General features: G+C 37.8%; 1 protein-coding gene and 1 long non-coding RNA gene across 9 annotated transcripts in view; one reads left to right on the forward strand and one right to left on the reverse strand.

Moving 5' to 3' along the window:
* Positions 1 to 18,359, reverse strand: part of LOC142072208 (uncharacterized) — a 630,664-nt gene that overhangs the window by 388,057 nt on the left and 224,248 nt on the right. The window lies entirely within an intron of this gene.
* Positions 1 to 18,359, forward strand: part of JAK2 (Janus kinase 2) — a 190,596-nt gene that overhangs the window by 79,274 nt on the left and 92,963 nt on the right. For all 8 annotated transcript variants that reach the window (XR_012668609.1, XM_048850409.2, XM_048850403.2 and 5 more), the window contains exons 3-7: positions 4,608 to 4,731; positions 6,266 to 6,383; positions 6,920 to 7,065; positions 12,021 to 12,333; positions 14,915 to 15,034. Coding sequence is in view for 7 of the 8 variants with exons in the window: in XM_048850409.2 (XP_048706366.1) it covers positions 4,608 to 4,731; positions 6,266 to 6,383; positions 6,920 to 7,065; positions 12,021 to 12,333; positions 14,915 to 15,034 (821 nt within the window). In the remaining variant the exon portion in view is untranslated. The remainder of the gene's footprint in view (positions 1 to 4,607; positions 4,732 to 6,265; positions 6,384 to 6,919; positions 7,066 to 12,020; positions 12,334 to 14,914; positions 15,035 to 18,359) is intronic.

Raw genomic sequence — 18,359 nt, forward strand, 5'->3', positions numbered from 1 at the left:
TCTCTCACTAGAAGGGAAAACCTATAATGGCAGCTGGCCATAAAAGAGACCCAGTTTGGGAATGAGAACCATTCAAGAAATATATGTTTGCTGATGAGGTTTTAAAGAAAGTCACAGCAGTGAACTGGTGGAAGTCACTTAAGCACTTGGATTCAGAGACTGTTGAAGTGATGATTTCACTTTTAACAGCAGTAGCTTCTTCTGCCGTTGTAGGAAGAATATTTTCTTCCTTTGGACTAATTCATTCCAAACTGAGAAATCGTTTGGGACCTGAAAAAGCAGGAAAGCTTGTTTTTCTTTTCCAGATTATGAATAAACAGGAAAATGAAGGTGAAGACGACTGACTTAGCTGCAGAAGCCAATATTTTAAATTTCTCATGTTGACCTGGCTGACATAGTTGATTTAATATCTTTTTAAAAAAAAAATATTTCATTTAACTATTTTAGTTAAAAACAATTTGAACAAAAACAAACCTGATTTTAAAAAATTTGAATGTTTAACTAAATTCAAAATTCGTATGCTTGATTCATTAAAATATTATATGTTTGCTGTTGAAGAAAAAAATACAGAATACATAATGTTGTCGTTTTAGTTAAATAAAACAATTTAAATGTCTTTCTGGTGATGTTCTCCTAATACAGCATGGCAAGAAAATCCTCCAAATATTAATAATTAACCTGTTGATCTGGAGATAGTTCACCTCCCAGTGACTTCATAAATATCTGCTTCAATTACCTTTGGTAAATGAAATAACCAAACGATCATTCATTTTCTGATATAGCTGTAAAACTAATCTGAAAAGTTTTCAAAATAAATCACTTTAAAATGTATAGTGTGTACCTTCTAAAAATGAAACTTGCATCTGTCTCTGAGTTGTGAAGAATATGTATTAAGGTTATAACAACCAACAAGAATGCACTTTTATGTAGAAATCCATGATTAAATTGATCTTCCTGAGTAGTGATTTAAATCATGATTTAAATCAATTTAATTCAAATCAAATCCACCCTGATCATCTCTATGTAATGCAGTTAATTTTATGTTATGTACGTGCACCACTTATTATATGTCATATCAAATGATCTGTGAACCTTACACTTTGTTAAACATAACAAATGATACAAGTGATCATCCTTATTCTCTCAGCTATTTCTTTGTTTCTGCAAGGTCTGCTTTTTTGTATTATCTTATTTCTCTGCCAGCCATTGAACATTTCTGTCCTAGTAGAATAGTTGCACCTTCCTTATTAGTTGGTGGTTGTCTCTATTTTGGCATGTTCATCAGATGGTACTTTTGAGGAACAATTAAAAAAAAAAAGCGTTTCTAGTCATTGTCACTAAGAATTTTCAAGCAGCAGATAAAAATTGTTTGAGGTTTTTTTTTAAATGTATTTTTTTGCAAATCATTTGACCTATTGCGTGTTGCAAGGCTACTAATAAACCTCAGGTATCAGAATACTTGTTTAAGTGTTTATCCTGAGTCAAGCTGACCCATTTAGCCTCCTGCTCAGTAAATATATCCACCTGTGGCTGGGGGAATGGACTCAAGGCCAGTGCTGGTGCCATTTCCTTGAAGACCAGATGGGGCTCTGTAAAAGGGTGAACCCCTTACCTCTCTCCAGCACTCTCACAATCCTTGTCAATATAACTTGTTTGTATTTTCCTTGTATTATGCAAGCTAAAACACACAGGTTTTGGAATATGCCAGCTTTGCATAATATTACAGAATTGAATGTGATATACTTAGAATACTTGCATTCTAATCTTTGTTGTGGCAGCACATCAGAACCTAATAGTAAAAGACAGAGAACATTATCAAATTACTGTTTTAATTGCATGGCTGCACTACAAAGTGATTTGATAATCTACATTTATTCCTTTGGCTAGTGTATTGATAGTTTCTAGTGTTTCTTTGCGGTTTCCCATGCTCAGTTATAAGCCCTTATTGTGTGTCTTCCAGTCTGTTAATTTTTGTGTTCCCACTAAATGGCTCTGACAAATCCTGGCCTTTTTATACGTGATTATTTATTTGAATGAGAGGGCTCCAAAACAGGAAGCAGGGGAAAGAAAATGAGATGTAGATCCTGATCCTCTGTATTTACCCCTTTCTAACTGGAAGCTCTTTAAGTAGAGCAGGGCAGGAAGAGGCAATTCTGTTTCATGGAGGATTTTGTTATTTTACAAATTGGTTTTGTTACGATTAGGAATGTAAGTCAAAACTTGAAAATCCTCCACCAGAGGGGATGGAGCCCTGGGTCTGTGATGGTCCTCCTGGTGTGCTGCTCCAGGGCTGCAGAACCTGGAAGCCCAGACTAGTCAGCAGCCTGCCAGATAGGCGAGCTTTGCTAGTGGAGCTTCGCCAAAATTTAACCTTCTTCAAAGAATTGTGATTTCACTACTTTGGCAAATTCCAACAAAACAATGTTTCGAGCAGTTCTGGTTTTAAATTGGGACTGTTGAGGATTTAAGAGCTAATGGCAGTAACTGGTTTGTTTTTTTAAAAAAAAGTAAAATAAAAATACTAAACAAACCTAAGGTTTTGCTGGTGTGGATGCAGTTACAGACTTGGGGACTATGTCCCCAAATAAATGGGGCTCTGCACAGGGATAGAGATCCTTGAGGAAGAGCAACTTGCAGGATTTGGGCCTTAGACATAGTAACTTTAAGTAATGGAGTAGTCCCACTGAAAATCACACAGTGGGACTAGTCACATGCTAATTTAGATGTGCTCAAGTATTTGGCTGAATCATTGTCTTGGTTAGTTTTCCCTGTTTTATGGGAAAGAGGATTGGGGAGTTTATTTTTAAGCATTTTTTTTTCAATTTTTATCAATTTACATTTTCACAGTTGTAGAAGATTATGAGGGGATCAAATAACTTTTAATGACAAATATTGAGATTCAAAATTTTTAAGCCTTATAAGCCATTAAAAATACAATTTTTCACATCATATGTTAAAATGTACAAAGTAAATATCCTGAAATCAACAAATCCTATATGTTTTTACCATTCATTCGATAGTTCATTTGTAACGAGCCTAATTCAAAGTTTAATCATTGTATTTTGACTATAGTCAGTTCTCAAGCAGCATCTTTCTTACACTGCCTATCTGTAATTTTTAGGGTGACAAGATGTCCCAATATTAGGGGCTTTGTCTTATATCTGCTCCTGAAAAAAAAAGTGTCCCTCTTTTTCACTCTTGCTATCTGGTCACCCTGGTAAATTTCGATTATTATCAATAGAAATATTTTTTCATCAGTTTGTGTGTGTACTGTGAAATCAATGTTTACCGACACTTACCAATAAAAATCTCATATCAAGCATGTTTTTATGTTTGTTAGAAAATATTTTTAGTTATTCAAACAAGAAATCAGTCTTCTGGCTTCACTGCCGAATCGTGGAGCCTGTCTGTCTGTCTGTCTCTCTCTCTCTCTCTCTCCCCGCCCCCCATCCCCCACAAGTCAGCTTTCTTTGAACGTGACTGGTCCTTTGTAATGAGAGACAGTCCCTATGTCACAGAAGCATTCCCTTTTTGTTCTGCTCTCTTGTCATAAGCTTCCTTCCTCTGTGTCCTCCTAAATTGATAAGTCATAGTACAGTCGTATTAATACCTGGAATCCTGGAATGTGTAGGAAGGTGGACTTAATAGTCATGGTGATTCTCTTTGTTGTTCTGCTTTTAATTCTTTAAACCTAATGGTGTAAAACTAATACATTAGTCTGTTCAATTTTTGAAAAAAACACAAGAAATAAATTAAAACAAAGTACTATTATTTATTATTCTGGTAGCACATACAGTGCACTCTGCTAGATACAGTACAGCCATATGGAGATGGTCTTTGCCCTGAAAACCTTATAATCTAAGGGTTTGTCGATCCAGGGTGTTATTCCAGAATAGCTCTTCCTGTTTAGCTCCATGGGATTAAGTTAATCGGAGTAAGGGTTAGTCTCCACTAGAAATGCTATATTGGTAGAGTTGCACCAACACAACTGTGCTGCTGTAGCTCCTTTGGTGAAGACGCTCTGTGCAGTGGAAGAGAGCTCTCCTGTCGGCATAATAAATCCATCTCCCATGAGAGGCGGTAGCTATGTTGGCAGGAGAAGTTCTGCCGCTGACATAGCGCTGTCCACACCAGCGCTTAGTTCAGTGTAATGTACGTCACTCAGGTGGTTGACTTATTCACACCCCCTGAGCGACGTAAGTTATACCAAAGTAAGTGGTAGTGTAGACCTGGCCTAAGGAATGCATGAAGTTAATCAGGAATAGTTAACCTGCTTTAAATTCACACCCTACCGTATTCCAGATTAATTTTCATGTGTAGACAAGCCCTGGATATAAAGTGAGAGATAACAGCAGGTGGGTACAATGAGCAGACCGGGAGCATAAAGAAACAAAGAGATGATACTGAGGCAGAAAATAAACTGCAGCATGCAGAAACTTGAAGTGAAACTATGACCTACCAGTGCTATGGACAATCAGTTAACAAGACTCTCAGATACTATCAGTCCACCACTTTTTACAAGGGTGTGTTTTCTTACTACTAAAAAAAAGTGATCTGCATAATAAGGAACTTCTCAGTAAGCATTTGTTTTTCTGTTGCTTTACTAGGTATCATGCCTGTGTACCATAACATGTTTGCACTAATGAATGAAACAGAGAGAATTTGGTATCCTCCAAATCACATCTTCCACGTAGAAGAATCAACCAGGCTCAACATACTCTACCGAATAAGGTAGCATGACAACTCAGATAACACCTAAAAAAGAATTGTGATTTATTTTTCATATTTAATGCAAAAAGCTAAATAACAAAGCAGTAGCAAACAATATAATGTAAAATGTAACTGAATTATAGTCTCCGTATGAACTATTAGGTACTTGATAAGAAGCACACAAAATATGTTGGATTGAGTAAATTGAATAATCAATTGTATCATTTGTGCCTTTGTATTGGAGATAACTATACTTGCCTCTTCAGGTTAAAAAACAAAAAGGTACTGAAAGTACAGGAAGTTCCAATTATTATTATTTATTTGTTTTGTGATAAATGATCAACTAACAAGAGCCAAATTTCTTGTTCGTGGATTTGTGTTTTTGAGTCATGATGCTAATATAATTATTAGAAGTTCTGAAATGTAAAAAGTCTTTCATTGACTAAAATGCTGATTTATAGATATAATTAAGTTATCCCATCCAATCATCAGGACATCTACAGCAGAATTTGTATCTATCAAATGAACAAAATCTCTTTTGAAAGTGAACTTTTTGAGCTGTGCATCTACAATTTTTCCTGCTGAAAAGTCTTTTATTTCCTTGAAATGCATAAGTTAGCATGGGTGTCCCTTTGGTAAATTAATTGCAAATTGAAATGCAAAATGTTCTCTTAATGGCTTACTTTGCCCTATGCTGGTAGACTGAAATTATTTTATTGAAATTTCTGCTGTGTGCATCTGTTAGTTTGTTCCCCATTCTATTATAAGAGTAAGATAAGAATGACTACCAATCTGCACAGATGCACAGCAGAATACTCAACCATATTGCTAATTCCAATTTAAAATGTGGTTGTGGTCAGCAAAGCTATTCTGAAAATCTTACCTCTTTTTAGAGTGTTTTGTTCATTTTCCACTAATGTCATCCATACAAGAAAAAGTAAGATCGACCAGGTACAGTATCAAAAAAATAAAGCAATTTGTTTTGTTTTTTGTGGTATATTATGAGCAAAAGAGATTCAGGAATCAGAATTTAAAACTGGCAGTTTTGTTAGTGATATATTAGTTGGATTAGAATACAGCTTTCTGTTCTGCAGTTACATTAATTTTATAGTGCTACTCCTAGTTCCAAACATTTCTTTTAGTAATCTAAGATATGATTTAGTCACACTGGGAGCAGTTACAATGTTTGCAGCAACCAGGTGTCACTTCTGCAAGAACCACTTTACTAATCGCTACGCTGTTCCTCTTTGCAATAAACTGAATGGCGTGATAACCAGAGTGTTTTCTTTGGGATCACGTAATGGTTGTTCACTTAGGCATAGAATAATCTTGTCTTCCTTGGGCATTGTTATAATAACCCAAGTAGTTATATTTCATTGTATCTTCTCAAGAGGTTTGTAGAGGACCAAGGATCTTGCTACAGGGAGTTGTACATAAAAAGAAATCTTAACTTTACCAAGTGATAGTATTTAAGATGTGTGGTCTTTTTCAGTAGATATAGCCTTTAATTTTGTTGAAATTTGCTTAACTATACAGTGTGTATGTTCCTCAACAGGTTTTATTTTCCTCACTGGTATTGTAATGGCAGTAGCAGAGCATATCGTTATGGTGTTTCCCGAGGTGCAGAGAGCCCTGTTGTTGATGACCTTGTCATGTCTTATCTGTTTGCTCAGGTATGACTTGATTGTTTTTTGTTTTTTTTTTACCTCTTTGCCACTGCTTTTTGACACCATCATCCAAACATAGAATGTGTATGATATCCCACAGAAATAACGCACGAAGCTTGACTTAATTTCTCAGAGGCCAGTCTTAAATATGCAGATAAAACTCAGGGTCACATCGTGCCTCTGCAGTATGAGAGAATGAAAATCCAGTGTGAGGGAAGGGATGAAGGACTTGATGCCTCCACCGTGTTATTCCCCTCAGCAAGGATCAGGCTCCATTTTTTGAGAAGAGCAGGCTTGGAAATATAGGACCATGCCATTCGTGAACAGACCTTGTGGGACTTCAGCAATAAGCTGATAACAAACCTTTTAAGAGCTGAGTTGCCACGGGGTGAAGAGTAGCTGGGAACCAGTGTACAGATTCACAGAGTTCTGGGTACAGAAGAATTGAGTCACAAAAATGTTCAGTAAAAAAAATGTTATAAAAGAGAGATCACGATCAGGTAAATTTTCAGTCTGTTTGCTTGTGCTCTTTTCTCTCTCAGTGGCGAGATGATTTTGTGCATGGATGGGTAAAGGTGCCTGTTACTCATGAAACACAGGAAGAATGCCTTGGAATGGCTGTTCTTGATATGATGAGAGTGGCCAAAGAAAAGGACCAAACTCCCCTGGCTATCTACAATTCAGTCAGGTAATTCCTTACTTCAGAACAATGTTACTTTTACATATAGTAAAAGGATAACTCATTAGTTTACTGTTTTCTCACTCTACCTTTCTCTTTCATGTAACCCAAGCAATTAGCACCTTGACAGACACACAATTTTTGGCAACAGATTTGTTCCAGAGCAGAGATTCCCAAACATATTTATAATGTTGACCTTAGCTTAGTAGAGAGATTATCTCATGACCACCTCCCCTTACCCTTGTGATCACATGGACTACTTCCCTTTCCGTTAGCATTTGAACGTCCTTATTGCAACTTCAGCCATTGCTTATATAGAAAATAACATTAGGAAAGTAATTAATGTATTTTTAGCTGTCTTTTAATGAAATTTAGCAGGTGGAAACAAGGAGGAATCAACACTGTGACCAGTTCTCTGTGGACCTCTGGCAAGTGTTCTGTGGGCTGCTGGTGGTGCATGGACCATAATTTGGGAACCGCTGCTCTAGAACTTCCCATGTGTCTGCAGTTTTTCGGTTTCAAAAACTTTTTTCTTTTTATATCTGAAAAGTCCATGTAACTATTAACTTTATTTTACATGACATATATTTGTCTATGCTCTTTTAATCCAAAGAATCACTTCACCTATAAACAATCTTAAAATAATAACTAAAGTGCGTGTGCAACTGAAGGCAAACATATGTGCAAACACATTGTAACTTTGAGCTTCCAGGGGGAAGTCAGGAAAAATAAGTAATTTTTTTTAATGTTCTTTGTTTTAACAGAGAACTTCTGAAGTACGAAAGACTTAAATTTCACACAACCTTGTAACATTATTGGATCCTAAAGAATGTGGTTGTCTCTCTTTTGTTATGCATGTATTTGTGTCACAAAGCCCTGGTAGCACTCCTACTGTCTGGATGGTCACCAAGCTACTGTGTTTGAGCCTCACACACTAGGCCTATGTGCTCTTAAGCTTCCTTTGGTCTGAGTAGGCTGCAGAACTGCCCCGACACACTTTCTGGGCACTGGCTGTCTGTCGGTTATCCCTTCACAGAAATGGAACCTTGCAGCCTAGCTGCCACAGGCTCCAAGACTCCCCAGTAGCTTAAGCACACCCTTCCTGCTTTGAGCAGGGGGTTGGACTAGATGACCACCTGAGGTCTCTTCCAACCCTAATCTTCTATGATTCCTCAGCGCTCTGACCTTGTGTGAGCTCTGGGTTTACAGTTACCTCTTCAGGCGTCTGTGATAATTGAACCAAACAGACACACAGGCTTTGTAAGGTTTTCAAAAATGAATCACTCTTTACTTTTGCTAGCACAAGAAGCATACAGATCTAGACACAACAATAACCTGTGTATATGCACTTCCCTGCCTCATGTCCCTTACCACTCTTGAACATTCTTTGGGCTTATGTCAGAGTCCTCTAAAGAGTCTAGGCTTTTCCTCCAAATCCTGAAGTATCTCCCTGTAGTCCGTAGCCAGTTTCCTTCTTCCTTGGCTGGTCCTGCAGCTAAGCAAGTCCCCTCTGCTACAACAGACAGCTGCAGCGGCACAGGAGCCAGCAAACAGAGCTGTAAACAGGGGAGTTTGAGTGGGAGTTTGAAAGGGGAGTTTGACTTGTGGTGCTTGTTTGGGGTTTGTTTTTGCTGTGGGTGGTGGTGGTGGTTTTGGTGTGGTTTGTGTTTCCCAGATTAACAGGATTTAGGTGGGAAGGCTATGACAGATACAGAGGCAGCAGTGGGCGTGACCCATGTCGTGGAAGACACAATGAGGATGACTGGATGTGGAAGCTGTGGTATGTACGTGATCCTGGAGGGGGTACCTGGAAAGAGTTTTTTCTGCATGAAGTGCCGTCTGATAGAGCTGATGGAAGAAAAGATCCGAGGGTTGGCGATGCAGGTGGAAAGTCTGGTTGAGTTTAGAAGGGAGTTTGAGCGGCTTATGGAGCAAAGACCTGAGGCAGCTGAAGGGAAAAGCTCAGACTTACAGATGGAAGCAGGACTGAAGAATTCTGATGGGAGTCTGCTGGATGAAGAAAATGGACAGTGGAAGCATGTGACTAAGAGAATCAGGCAGAGGAAAAGATGGGCTAGTGAAGGAGAAATAGAGCTCAAGAATAGGTTGGCGGTGTTGGAAAATGAAGAAGGGGCTCAGCAAGTAGTCACTGAAGGTGGAAGGGCAAGGAAGAAGAGAAGAGCGGCTAGTCCTATAGGAAAAGGGGAAGAGTCAATGGCGACTACACCAAATATGAACCCCAGGAGGATACAGGATGGGTTGAAGAGGATTACGAGGGAGATTAGGAATGGAAAGAACTTGCAGCCAGAGGGAACAGGGGATAGACCAGAGAATCGCACCGTCACCAGGAAAAGGCAGGTCTACGTGATTGGGGACTCCTTACTGAGAAGAATAGACAGGCCTGTAGAATAGAATAGAATATCAGGGTTGGAGGGGACCTCAGAAGGTCATCTAGTCCAACCCCCTGCTCAAAGCAGGACCAATCCCCAATTTTTGCCCCAAATGGCCCCCTCAAGTATTGAACTCACAATCCTGGGTTTAGCAGGCCAATGCTCAACCCACTGAGCTATCCCTTCCCTTTAACCAGAGCTGATCCAGAGAATAGAAGGGTGTGCTGTCTTCCAGGTGCTAAGATACGGGATGTGAACCTGAGGTTGAAAAGGATCCTAAAGGGAGTGGGAAAGAATCCACTGATTGTCCTTCATGTGGGAACAAACGATACCGGTAGATTCTCGCTGGAACGTATCAAGGGAGACTATGCCAGGCTGGGGAAGACGCTTAAGGAAATCGAGGCTCAGGTGATCTTTAGTGGGATTCTGCCTGTTCCTAGAGAAGGGCAACAAAGGTGTGACAAGATTATGACTATCAACAGATAGCTCAGGCAGTGGTGCTATAAGGAGGGCTTTGGGATGTATGGCCACAGGGAGGCATTCATGGACAGAGGACAGTTCTCTCAGGATGGACTTCATCTGAGTAGGGAAGGAAGTAGACTTCTAGGATGGAGGCTGGCACAACTGATTAAGAGAGCTTTAAGCTAGGAATTTGGGGGAGATGGTTGGGAGATGTCCAGGTAATCTCCACGCTGGATTTTAGCATTGTGAGGGAAGAAAACGAAGTAAGAAAGGATACAGCCATGGGTAGGAGAATGTATATAAGGAGGAAGGGCAGTGTGGATACCAGTCTAATAGGTCATACTGGCTGTAGAATGTCCGTGCCTAATCGGCTACAGAATGTGAGTGAGGCCAAACAGTAAAAAATTAAGATGTTTGTACACCAATGCGAGGAGCCTAGGTAACAAAATGGAGGAACTAGAGCTACTGGTGCAGGAAGTGAAACCAGATATTACAGGGATAACAGAAACATGATAGAATAGTAGTCATGGTACTATATAGTAGACTGGACTACAGCTATTGAAGGGTATGTGCTGTTTAGGGAAGACAGAAATAAAGGTAAAAGTGGTGGAGTAGCACTGTATATCAATGATGAGGTAGAATGTAAAGAAATAAGAAGCGATGGAATGGATAAGACAGAGCCCATCTGGGCAAAAATCACACTGGGGAAGAAAACTACTAGAGCCTCCCCTGTGATCGTGCTTGGGGTGTGCTATAGACCGCCGGGATCTAATTTGGATATGGATAGAGCCCTCTTTAATGTTTTTAATGAAGTAAATACTAATGGAAACTGCGTGATCATGGCAGACTTTAACTTCCCAGAGATAGACTGGAGGACGAGTGCTAGTAATAACAATAGGGCTCAGATTTTCCTAGATGCGATAGCTGATGGATTCCTTCATCAAGTAGTTGCTGAAGCGACTAGAGGGGATGCCATTTTAGATTTGGTTTTGGTGAGTAGTGAGGACCTCATAGAAGAAATGGTTGTAGGGGACAATCTTGGTTCAAGTGATCATGAGCTAATTCATTTCAAACTAAATGGAAGGAACTAAATAAACAAAAATAAATCTGCGACTAGGGTTTTTGATTTCAAAAGGGCTGACTTTCAAAAATGAAGGAAATTAGTTAGGGAAGTGAATTGGACTGAAGAACTTATGGAGGCCTGGAATTACTTCAAGTCAAAGCTGCAGAAGCTATCTGAAGCCTGCATCCCAAGAAACGGGAAAAAATTCAAAGGCAGGAGTTGTAGACTAAGCTGGTCACCTCTTGTCTAGACAACATGTTCTCTTGCTCTCACCTTTTTTTCCATTCTTGTGAGTCTGGTTTTGAAAATTTCATTTTTTTTGTGTCCATTCTTTTGTTAAACTTCTTCATGTCATAACTTTTAAAACATAGTTTCATTTTTAATCACCTAGTTAACAAGATACTGCTGGAGCCAGTGACACAAGTGGTAACTGATTAAATAAAACTTGTTTTGATATTGTTTTTAGATTTTGGCATCTTTCTTTTAAGTTACACAGAGAAAATGTTAACAGAGCATTAAGTTATAAGAACATCCAGTACTCAAAAGTTAAGAAATCCAACCTCCCAGTACAAGGCTTAGTTCATGATACAGTGTAGTTTTGCATTGTTTGTTATCTTCTTTTTAAACTTGACGTATGTGGTTCTGTGTCTGTATTTACAAATCTGAATGATCTAGAAAGATCAGGATTTTGCTACATTGGCATAGCTATGGGAATTTATCAATGTATCCTTGCTGACTGGACTTCTTCCCAACCCCACATAATAATGACTAAATCAGAAATGTCCAGGTTTATGGAAACAACAATGTACTATACTTTGGAACTAGTAAATGAAAAATAGAAAACGGCACAATAAGTGTGGTTTCGTTTTCAACAACTTTTACTGAAGACTGAAATAAAAACCACAATAAATTTTAAAATCACAGTAAGTAGTTCATTTGATAAAGTATTTTTATGTTGGCTTTGTATTTATTTAGCATACAGAAATAATTTCCTTTTCTAGGCTTTATAGATAAACCTTGGAATTTATGTGCTAATCTTGTGTTCACAGTTACAAGATGTTTTTGCCTAAATGTGTTCGGGCAAAAATCCAAGACTACCATATTTTGACACGAAAGAGAATAAGGTACAGATTCCGCAAATTTATCCAGCAGTTTGGCCAATGCAAAGCTACTGCCAGAAACTTGAAACTTAAATATCTTATAAATCTGGAATCCCTTCAGCCTGCCTTCTATTCAGAGATTTTTGAAGTAAAAGAGCCTTGCAGAGGTGAAGAGAGTTTTGCAACCATTATAATAACTGGAAACGGTGGAATTCAGTGCTCAAGAGGGAAACATAAAGACAGTGAGACACTGACAGAACAGGTAATCCTTATGAATATGGCTTCACTTTTATTATTTTAAGGATTTTGCAAATGGACATGGTAACAGAGTAATTTGGTCATATGTTACATGTACTGATTCATTCTCATGTAGTACTATAGAATGAATTATGACTTTGACTTAATAGTTCTACTGTGATTTCTGTTTGAATGGGGTTTGACTTGAACCAAACAGCACAAGACTTTTTAAATTAGGTGGATTTTTTAATATAGATTATAAGAGAAATAATTTTTGACTAAGCAATTAAAGTACTTAGATGACAAATGAAGAGTGAAGTTCTCTGTCATTCATGCTACTGAAACAGGATTATTATAAAAGTTGACATGAGAAAGTAACAGCTCCGTCTAATTTAAGAGTTAAGCTAAATTATTCAATCATTTGTTATAATCATGTAGTTACATTTTATTCTTGATGTTATCTGGGTGCTTTTGTGTTTGTTTTTTACATTGTTTCCCATCTGAATATTCAACAGTTGAACTTAACGTTATCTGATGCTAGTTGCTAGCAGGAAATGAATTACTGGTTGTCAGGAATTACTAAGTCTAGCTTTGATAAGCCCCACCTGTTCCATTGCTAATGTGCAATGTACCCAGATCAGATCAGGAACACTGTTATCCCAAAGACAATGTATCATTTCAGGAGTATATCTTATTTATTGTACATGGCTTTTAAATAACAGAATATTATTGTGAAACATTTCTATAGCATTAAAAACTTACACATCACTTTACAGACTATAGATGAAACAACCCTTCTAGTATAACCCTTCTTTATAATCTAAATAGAACTGGTTTTTTTTCAAAGGGAAATTTGAAGGAGGAGTATTGGAGGTGATCTCCTTTTTTAAAATGAATAAATAAATGACCGTACATTTTAAAATACATATACATTTCATGATAGATAACAGACTAGATCAAAACAGTAATGTGAAAAATACCTTGTAGAACAAATTGAGGTTAACAGATAGATTACAAGTGATCACAGCCCATTATGTAAAATGGCACTTTTATGATATGGTATTTAATCATCAGGCATATTAAAATATATAACTACATATATGCAAATATCTTGATATTTCTTCCTTTGTGCTTATTAGAAACAGTGCAGACTGAACTAAAGTTTGGATAATTGGGCCAATAGTTATCATCTGTATAACTTTGATGATTGTTAAATGTTCCTACTAGACACCCTTCATATGCGAAAAGCAGCCTTCAAGAGATGGTTCTAATGATGATGTTTGGAGTTATTTTATAGAAAACTAGGCCTTTTAAAATCACTTTTTGTACATTAATTCATATATAAAATTTATCCTCTTTAGCCACGTTTTTGTGAAGCAACCTCTAACTTTGCACATGCTGAAATTTGTGTATGAAACTGTACCATTTGTGCATGCCAATCAAGCCTTTAATAGCAAGAGTAATAGGATTTGTATTGTTTTTCATCTGAGATTCTCAAAGTTTTTTTCCAAGATGAATAAGCATTATTATCCCCAGTTTACAGATGAGGAAACAAATGCATAAAGAGTTTAAGTATCTTGTTTGAGGCTATAGAGGAAGGCAGGGGCAGATGGGAATAGAAATCATGTCACCAGACTCCCTGTCCTCTGCTCTGACCATTAGGCAACTGTGCCTAATGTAAGGTAATTAACTACATTTACCTGTGGACAGTTTCTGCATTTGTCTTCAAATTTAATAGTGAGGTAAGGCAAGCTATATCTTTGACTATTGCAGCAAATCAGCGTCACAAAACTTTACTCAACCACTTGCTTGGAGCAAGATTTTTTTATTATTTATTTATTTATTTATTTTTATTTTGGTGAAGTGTTGGTAATGCAGTGGCTGTGATAGGTGGTCTTGCCAGCCCAGATTCTTCTCTGGTAACTGGGCATAACTCCATTGACTTTAATGTAACAAGATGATTTACACCAGCTGCGAATCTGACCCAGCATCTTTATGGAGAGCATCGGTGAATACATGTTGTGCCAGTGTAACCATGGATACACCTGCAAAAAGGCTGCAGTAAATAACAGAAACTAGAAATTCTTACTCAGATTATTATCCGACTGTTATTTCCCTTGAATTACAGAAATAACAAATAATAATGAGGTATATTATCTAAAATGCTACAGGCAACCAACAAAAAAAGCCATTACCTGTATAACATTTTGACTGATCTATCCTTATCCATCTGGTGGAAGAACAGAAAAAGTGAGACAGTCAGATATTTTAAGAATTCAGTTTGAGGACAGAATTTAAAGAACCAAATTTTCAAAAATTCCTGAATTGCACTCCAGTCAAAATTCACCCATGCTTCTAGCTCCCATTATGATTTGTGCCTTTGGTTACCATAGTCATGGATGCACGTGTGTGTGTGTGTGTGTGTTTTTCATTGTGAAAATCAGCATCCACTTCGTGATTATTTGATCTTCAGTGTTTTGCATTTGTCATCATTCCTAAGGTGATGAAAATATTTATCTATGGTTGTAGGAATTCTAGAATTTTGAATTATACTTTGAAAAACCATTTACTATGTTAGTATTAATCATAACCAACGTTTATTACAGGAATTACAGACATACTGTGATTTTCCTGATATAATCGATGTCAGCATTAAGCAAGCAAACCAAGAAGGCTCCAGTGAGAGTAGAATTGTCACCATTCATAAGCAGGACAGTAAGAATCTGGTATGTTTATTTTTCTTATTGTTTGATTTATATTGATATTGGTTTGATCATGTGATGGGAATACGGCAGTATTCACAATACTCTACTAAACCTATGTTGCAGTAAACATTACTCAGATGTTAATTAGGCAAAAGGTAAAAACTGAAGATTTTAACAGTGATCAATATATCAGTACATAGAGATGCTAATGTATTTGAAGCACCACAGCATAGACTGAAATTGAAACCAGGATATTTAAAACTAAGTGACATCAACTTTGTCTGCAGTTCATTCTCCAACTTCGTTGTGCCTAGCTAAATAATTATTAAACTTGTGTAATTTTAGTTAACCTAGACCCTAATCCTGCAATTCATTGTGCATGGGCACAGCAGTCTGTCCGCGCCCGTGCGCACACACAACTGCAGGACTGGGATTTGAGATTAGCCTGAAGGGAAAAAGATATACAGAACTATATATATCCATCCTGACAAAGGGTACAAAGCTAATAGTATAGCTGTTATTATTTAAAGTATTGTGTGAGGCATAGGTTTGAAAAGTGTTAGCCTGACAATGTAAACAAGTCACTTACAATATATTGTAAAGCGAATTTGTGTGTGAACTAAAAAGCCACAATTGTTTGTCTTTTTAATCCTAGCATTGTATTAGCAACACTGTTTCCTGTATGAGATAACCTTTTGGTGTAGTGGTTTCTTTCTTGATCCCCATTACTGATCTGTGAAGCATCAGATTTCCTGTTTCAGGCATTTTCCTGTGTGATCAAAGATCTACAACTTGTTGGCACATAAGACAGATGTACTGCTAAAATGGTTCTTCCTTCCTGGGGAAAGTAAATCCAAAACCTGCAAAAGCATTTGAATGAGAATGAATTCATTTTCTGTTTTTAATGCTGCCTTTAAAATGATACTGTTTTTCAGAATTATATTAGATTTTGATATAATTTACTCTTCAGTAGTCACATAGAATCTACACTTGTAGATAATTAAGCTGTGTTTTTAGTAGCTAGCCAATGGAAACAAATGGTTTTTAACGTAGTCTTTTCCTGTAATGTGCATGCGTGAGAAATATTTGTTCTTTAATACAGCACTTTCACTTTTCGATTATTAAAGAACATTATTTTCATTACGTCTTTCATTGCTGTTTTTCAGCTTCAGTAATGAACATGTTCAACTTTTCTTTTAAGGTAGTACAATCCCTTTTTCTTATAAAATGTGGTTGGTCTAGGACAGCCCTATAATGTAGTTACGATTCATCTGAAATGGGAGGAAAATGAAGGAACAGGCTATAGGTCGGAGCACATTGACACAAAATAAGGAAAGAAGTATTTTCAATATGAGATGCCCAAATTTCCTCCTGCTGTCTTTCTAAGATCTACCAGGAAGAACTGTTAATTTTCACATCTTCGGTTTCTCCTTGTTGAGAGAACTCCTCTCCCAAAATGGTCCTATCTTTACGGGATTTATTTACCAGAAATTGTCCTAACAAACCTGTGAAGCTCTCTCAAAAAAGAGGAATCTTGGGAAAGGCAGAGCATAGAGGGTGCATGAAAGATATGGGAATTAAAAACTTGTTGTAGTTTGAAGTTATTTATATTGATTTGAATTAAACAAAACATATGTGGTGGTTGGTTTTTCCCTCCCTTCACCCTTCCCACCTCCCTCCCCCATCATGACCTTTAAAAAAAATTACAGAGGTTGCTCATATGTCCATACTAAGCGGTTTGTCCTTTCGTCTTTCTATCAGGGATGTTCTGTAATAAAAGTTATTCCCTTTTTATACTGATAATTCTATTTAGCAACAAAAGGCTTTAAGTCCACATTGCATTCTGTTTCACCCACTCATTGTGCAGCATCTATAGCCCTCATTTTCATAAATACGGCAGTTGCATCATATTAGTGCAGCCTAGAAGTATGTGTGAGTTTCTGTTAAGCACAAATGCTTTATTAAAGGGCATCTCTTAAGAAAAGGTGAAAAACCAGAATTTGTCAAGTTTTAGGCATTTAATATTAGAGCTGGTGTAATCCGATCCCAAGCAAGTAAGTCTGTAGACAATCTTCTTGACATAGATTAAGGCCTTGTCTACACTATGGGGGGAGATTGATTTAAGTTATGTAACTTCAGCTATGTGAATAATGTAGCTGAAGTTGACGTACTTAGACCTACTTACCGCGGGGTCCACACTATGCTGGAGATGTTCTCCCATCGACTCCCCTTGCACTTCTTGTTCAGGTAGAGTACAGGAGTCGACAAGAAAGTGATCGGTGGTTGGTTTAGTGGGTCAGAGAACTGCTAAATCGACGGCTGATGCATTGATCGCTGTGCGTCAAACCCCCAGTCAGTGTAGACAAGCCCTAAGTACAAGCTTTTCATGTGTTAAATAAAGTTTAAGAAATCACGACCAGAGTATTTTAAAATATTTATTGTACAGCAGTTTTACTGAGAATGATGTTATGTAAAGTTACACAGTGTAGTGTATTAAACAACCTTTCTTACAGCTGCATTATGTTTCACTATATGACTCCTCAAAAAACCCTTGAGATCTCAACTACTGGTGTATAGCTCAGGTTATTCAAATAAACTACTTGAGAAAATAACAGAAAATACACTCGCTGGTCATATAGCCAATGGAGAGTCTGTTTTCTCTGAGTTGAACTGAGTTGCTGGTATTGGAAACCAGACTGGGGAGGAACATACCTTGAGGTTTGAATCACCACTGCGCTATTCCAGTTTTATACCAATGCAACTCCATTGAAACCAATGGAGTTATTCTGGCATAAAATTGGACTGTGACAAACTCAGACCTGACAGCTATGGGAGGGTGGTTGAAGGCAGGTATATCAGCCCGTTAAAGCCCTCTTTCCTGTGAGCTGAAAAGAGGTTACGTCAGGTTAATTAGGGACACCTGAGCCCAGTTAAGGGCTGCTGTGACCTTTAGAACCTCTTCTGGTGAGAGAGCTGGGAGTAGGGACAAGATACAAGCTGCAGAAGGGTTGGAGGATAGGTTTCTTCTAGGAGGAGAGCTGTTCTCCTTCTCACTGGGGAAATACCGAGTTTACTACTACTGCTTGGGGAAGGGCTGACAGTCAGGAGCCAGTATAATAAGTGTCAGTGCTCTGGTGGGAGCAAGGAAATGTTTTTTTGTGTGTGTTTTGGGGGGGGTTGTTAAGAAAACCACTTGGGACAACCCTGAGGCCTACCTTGTGAAAACTGTGAATAAACCATTGTTAAGAATTATAAACTGTGGAGAAGGACTGATTTACTCTAGGCCTCTGCTCCCCACCAGAGGGATAGAATAATAGAGTATCAGGGTTGGAAGGGACCTCATGAG

Source organism: Caretta caretta, chromosome 5, assembly GCF_965140235.1.
Source record: "Caretta caretta isolate rCarCar2 chromosome 5, rCarCar1.hap1, whole genome shotgun sequence".
Taxonomy (NCBI): Eukaryota; Metazoa; Chordata; order Testudines; family Cheloniidae; genus Caretta; species Caretta caretta.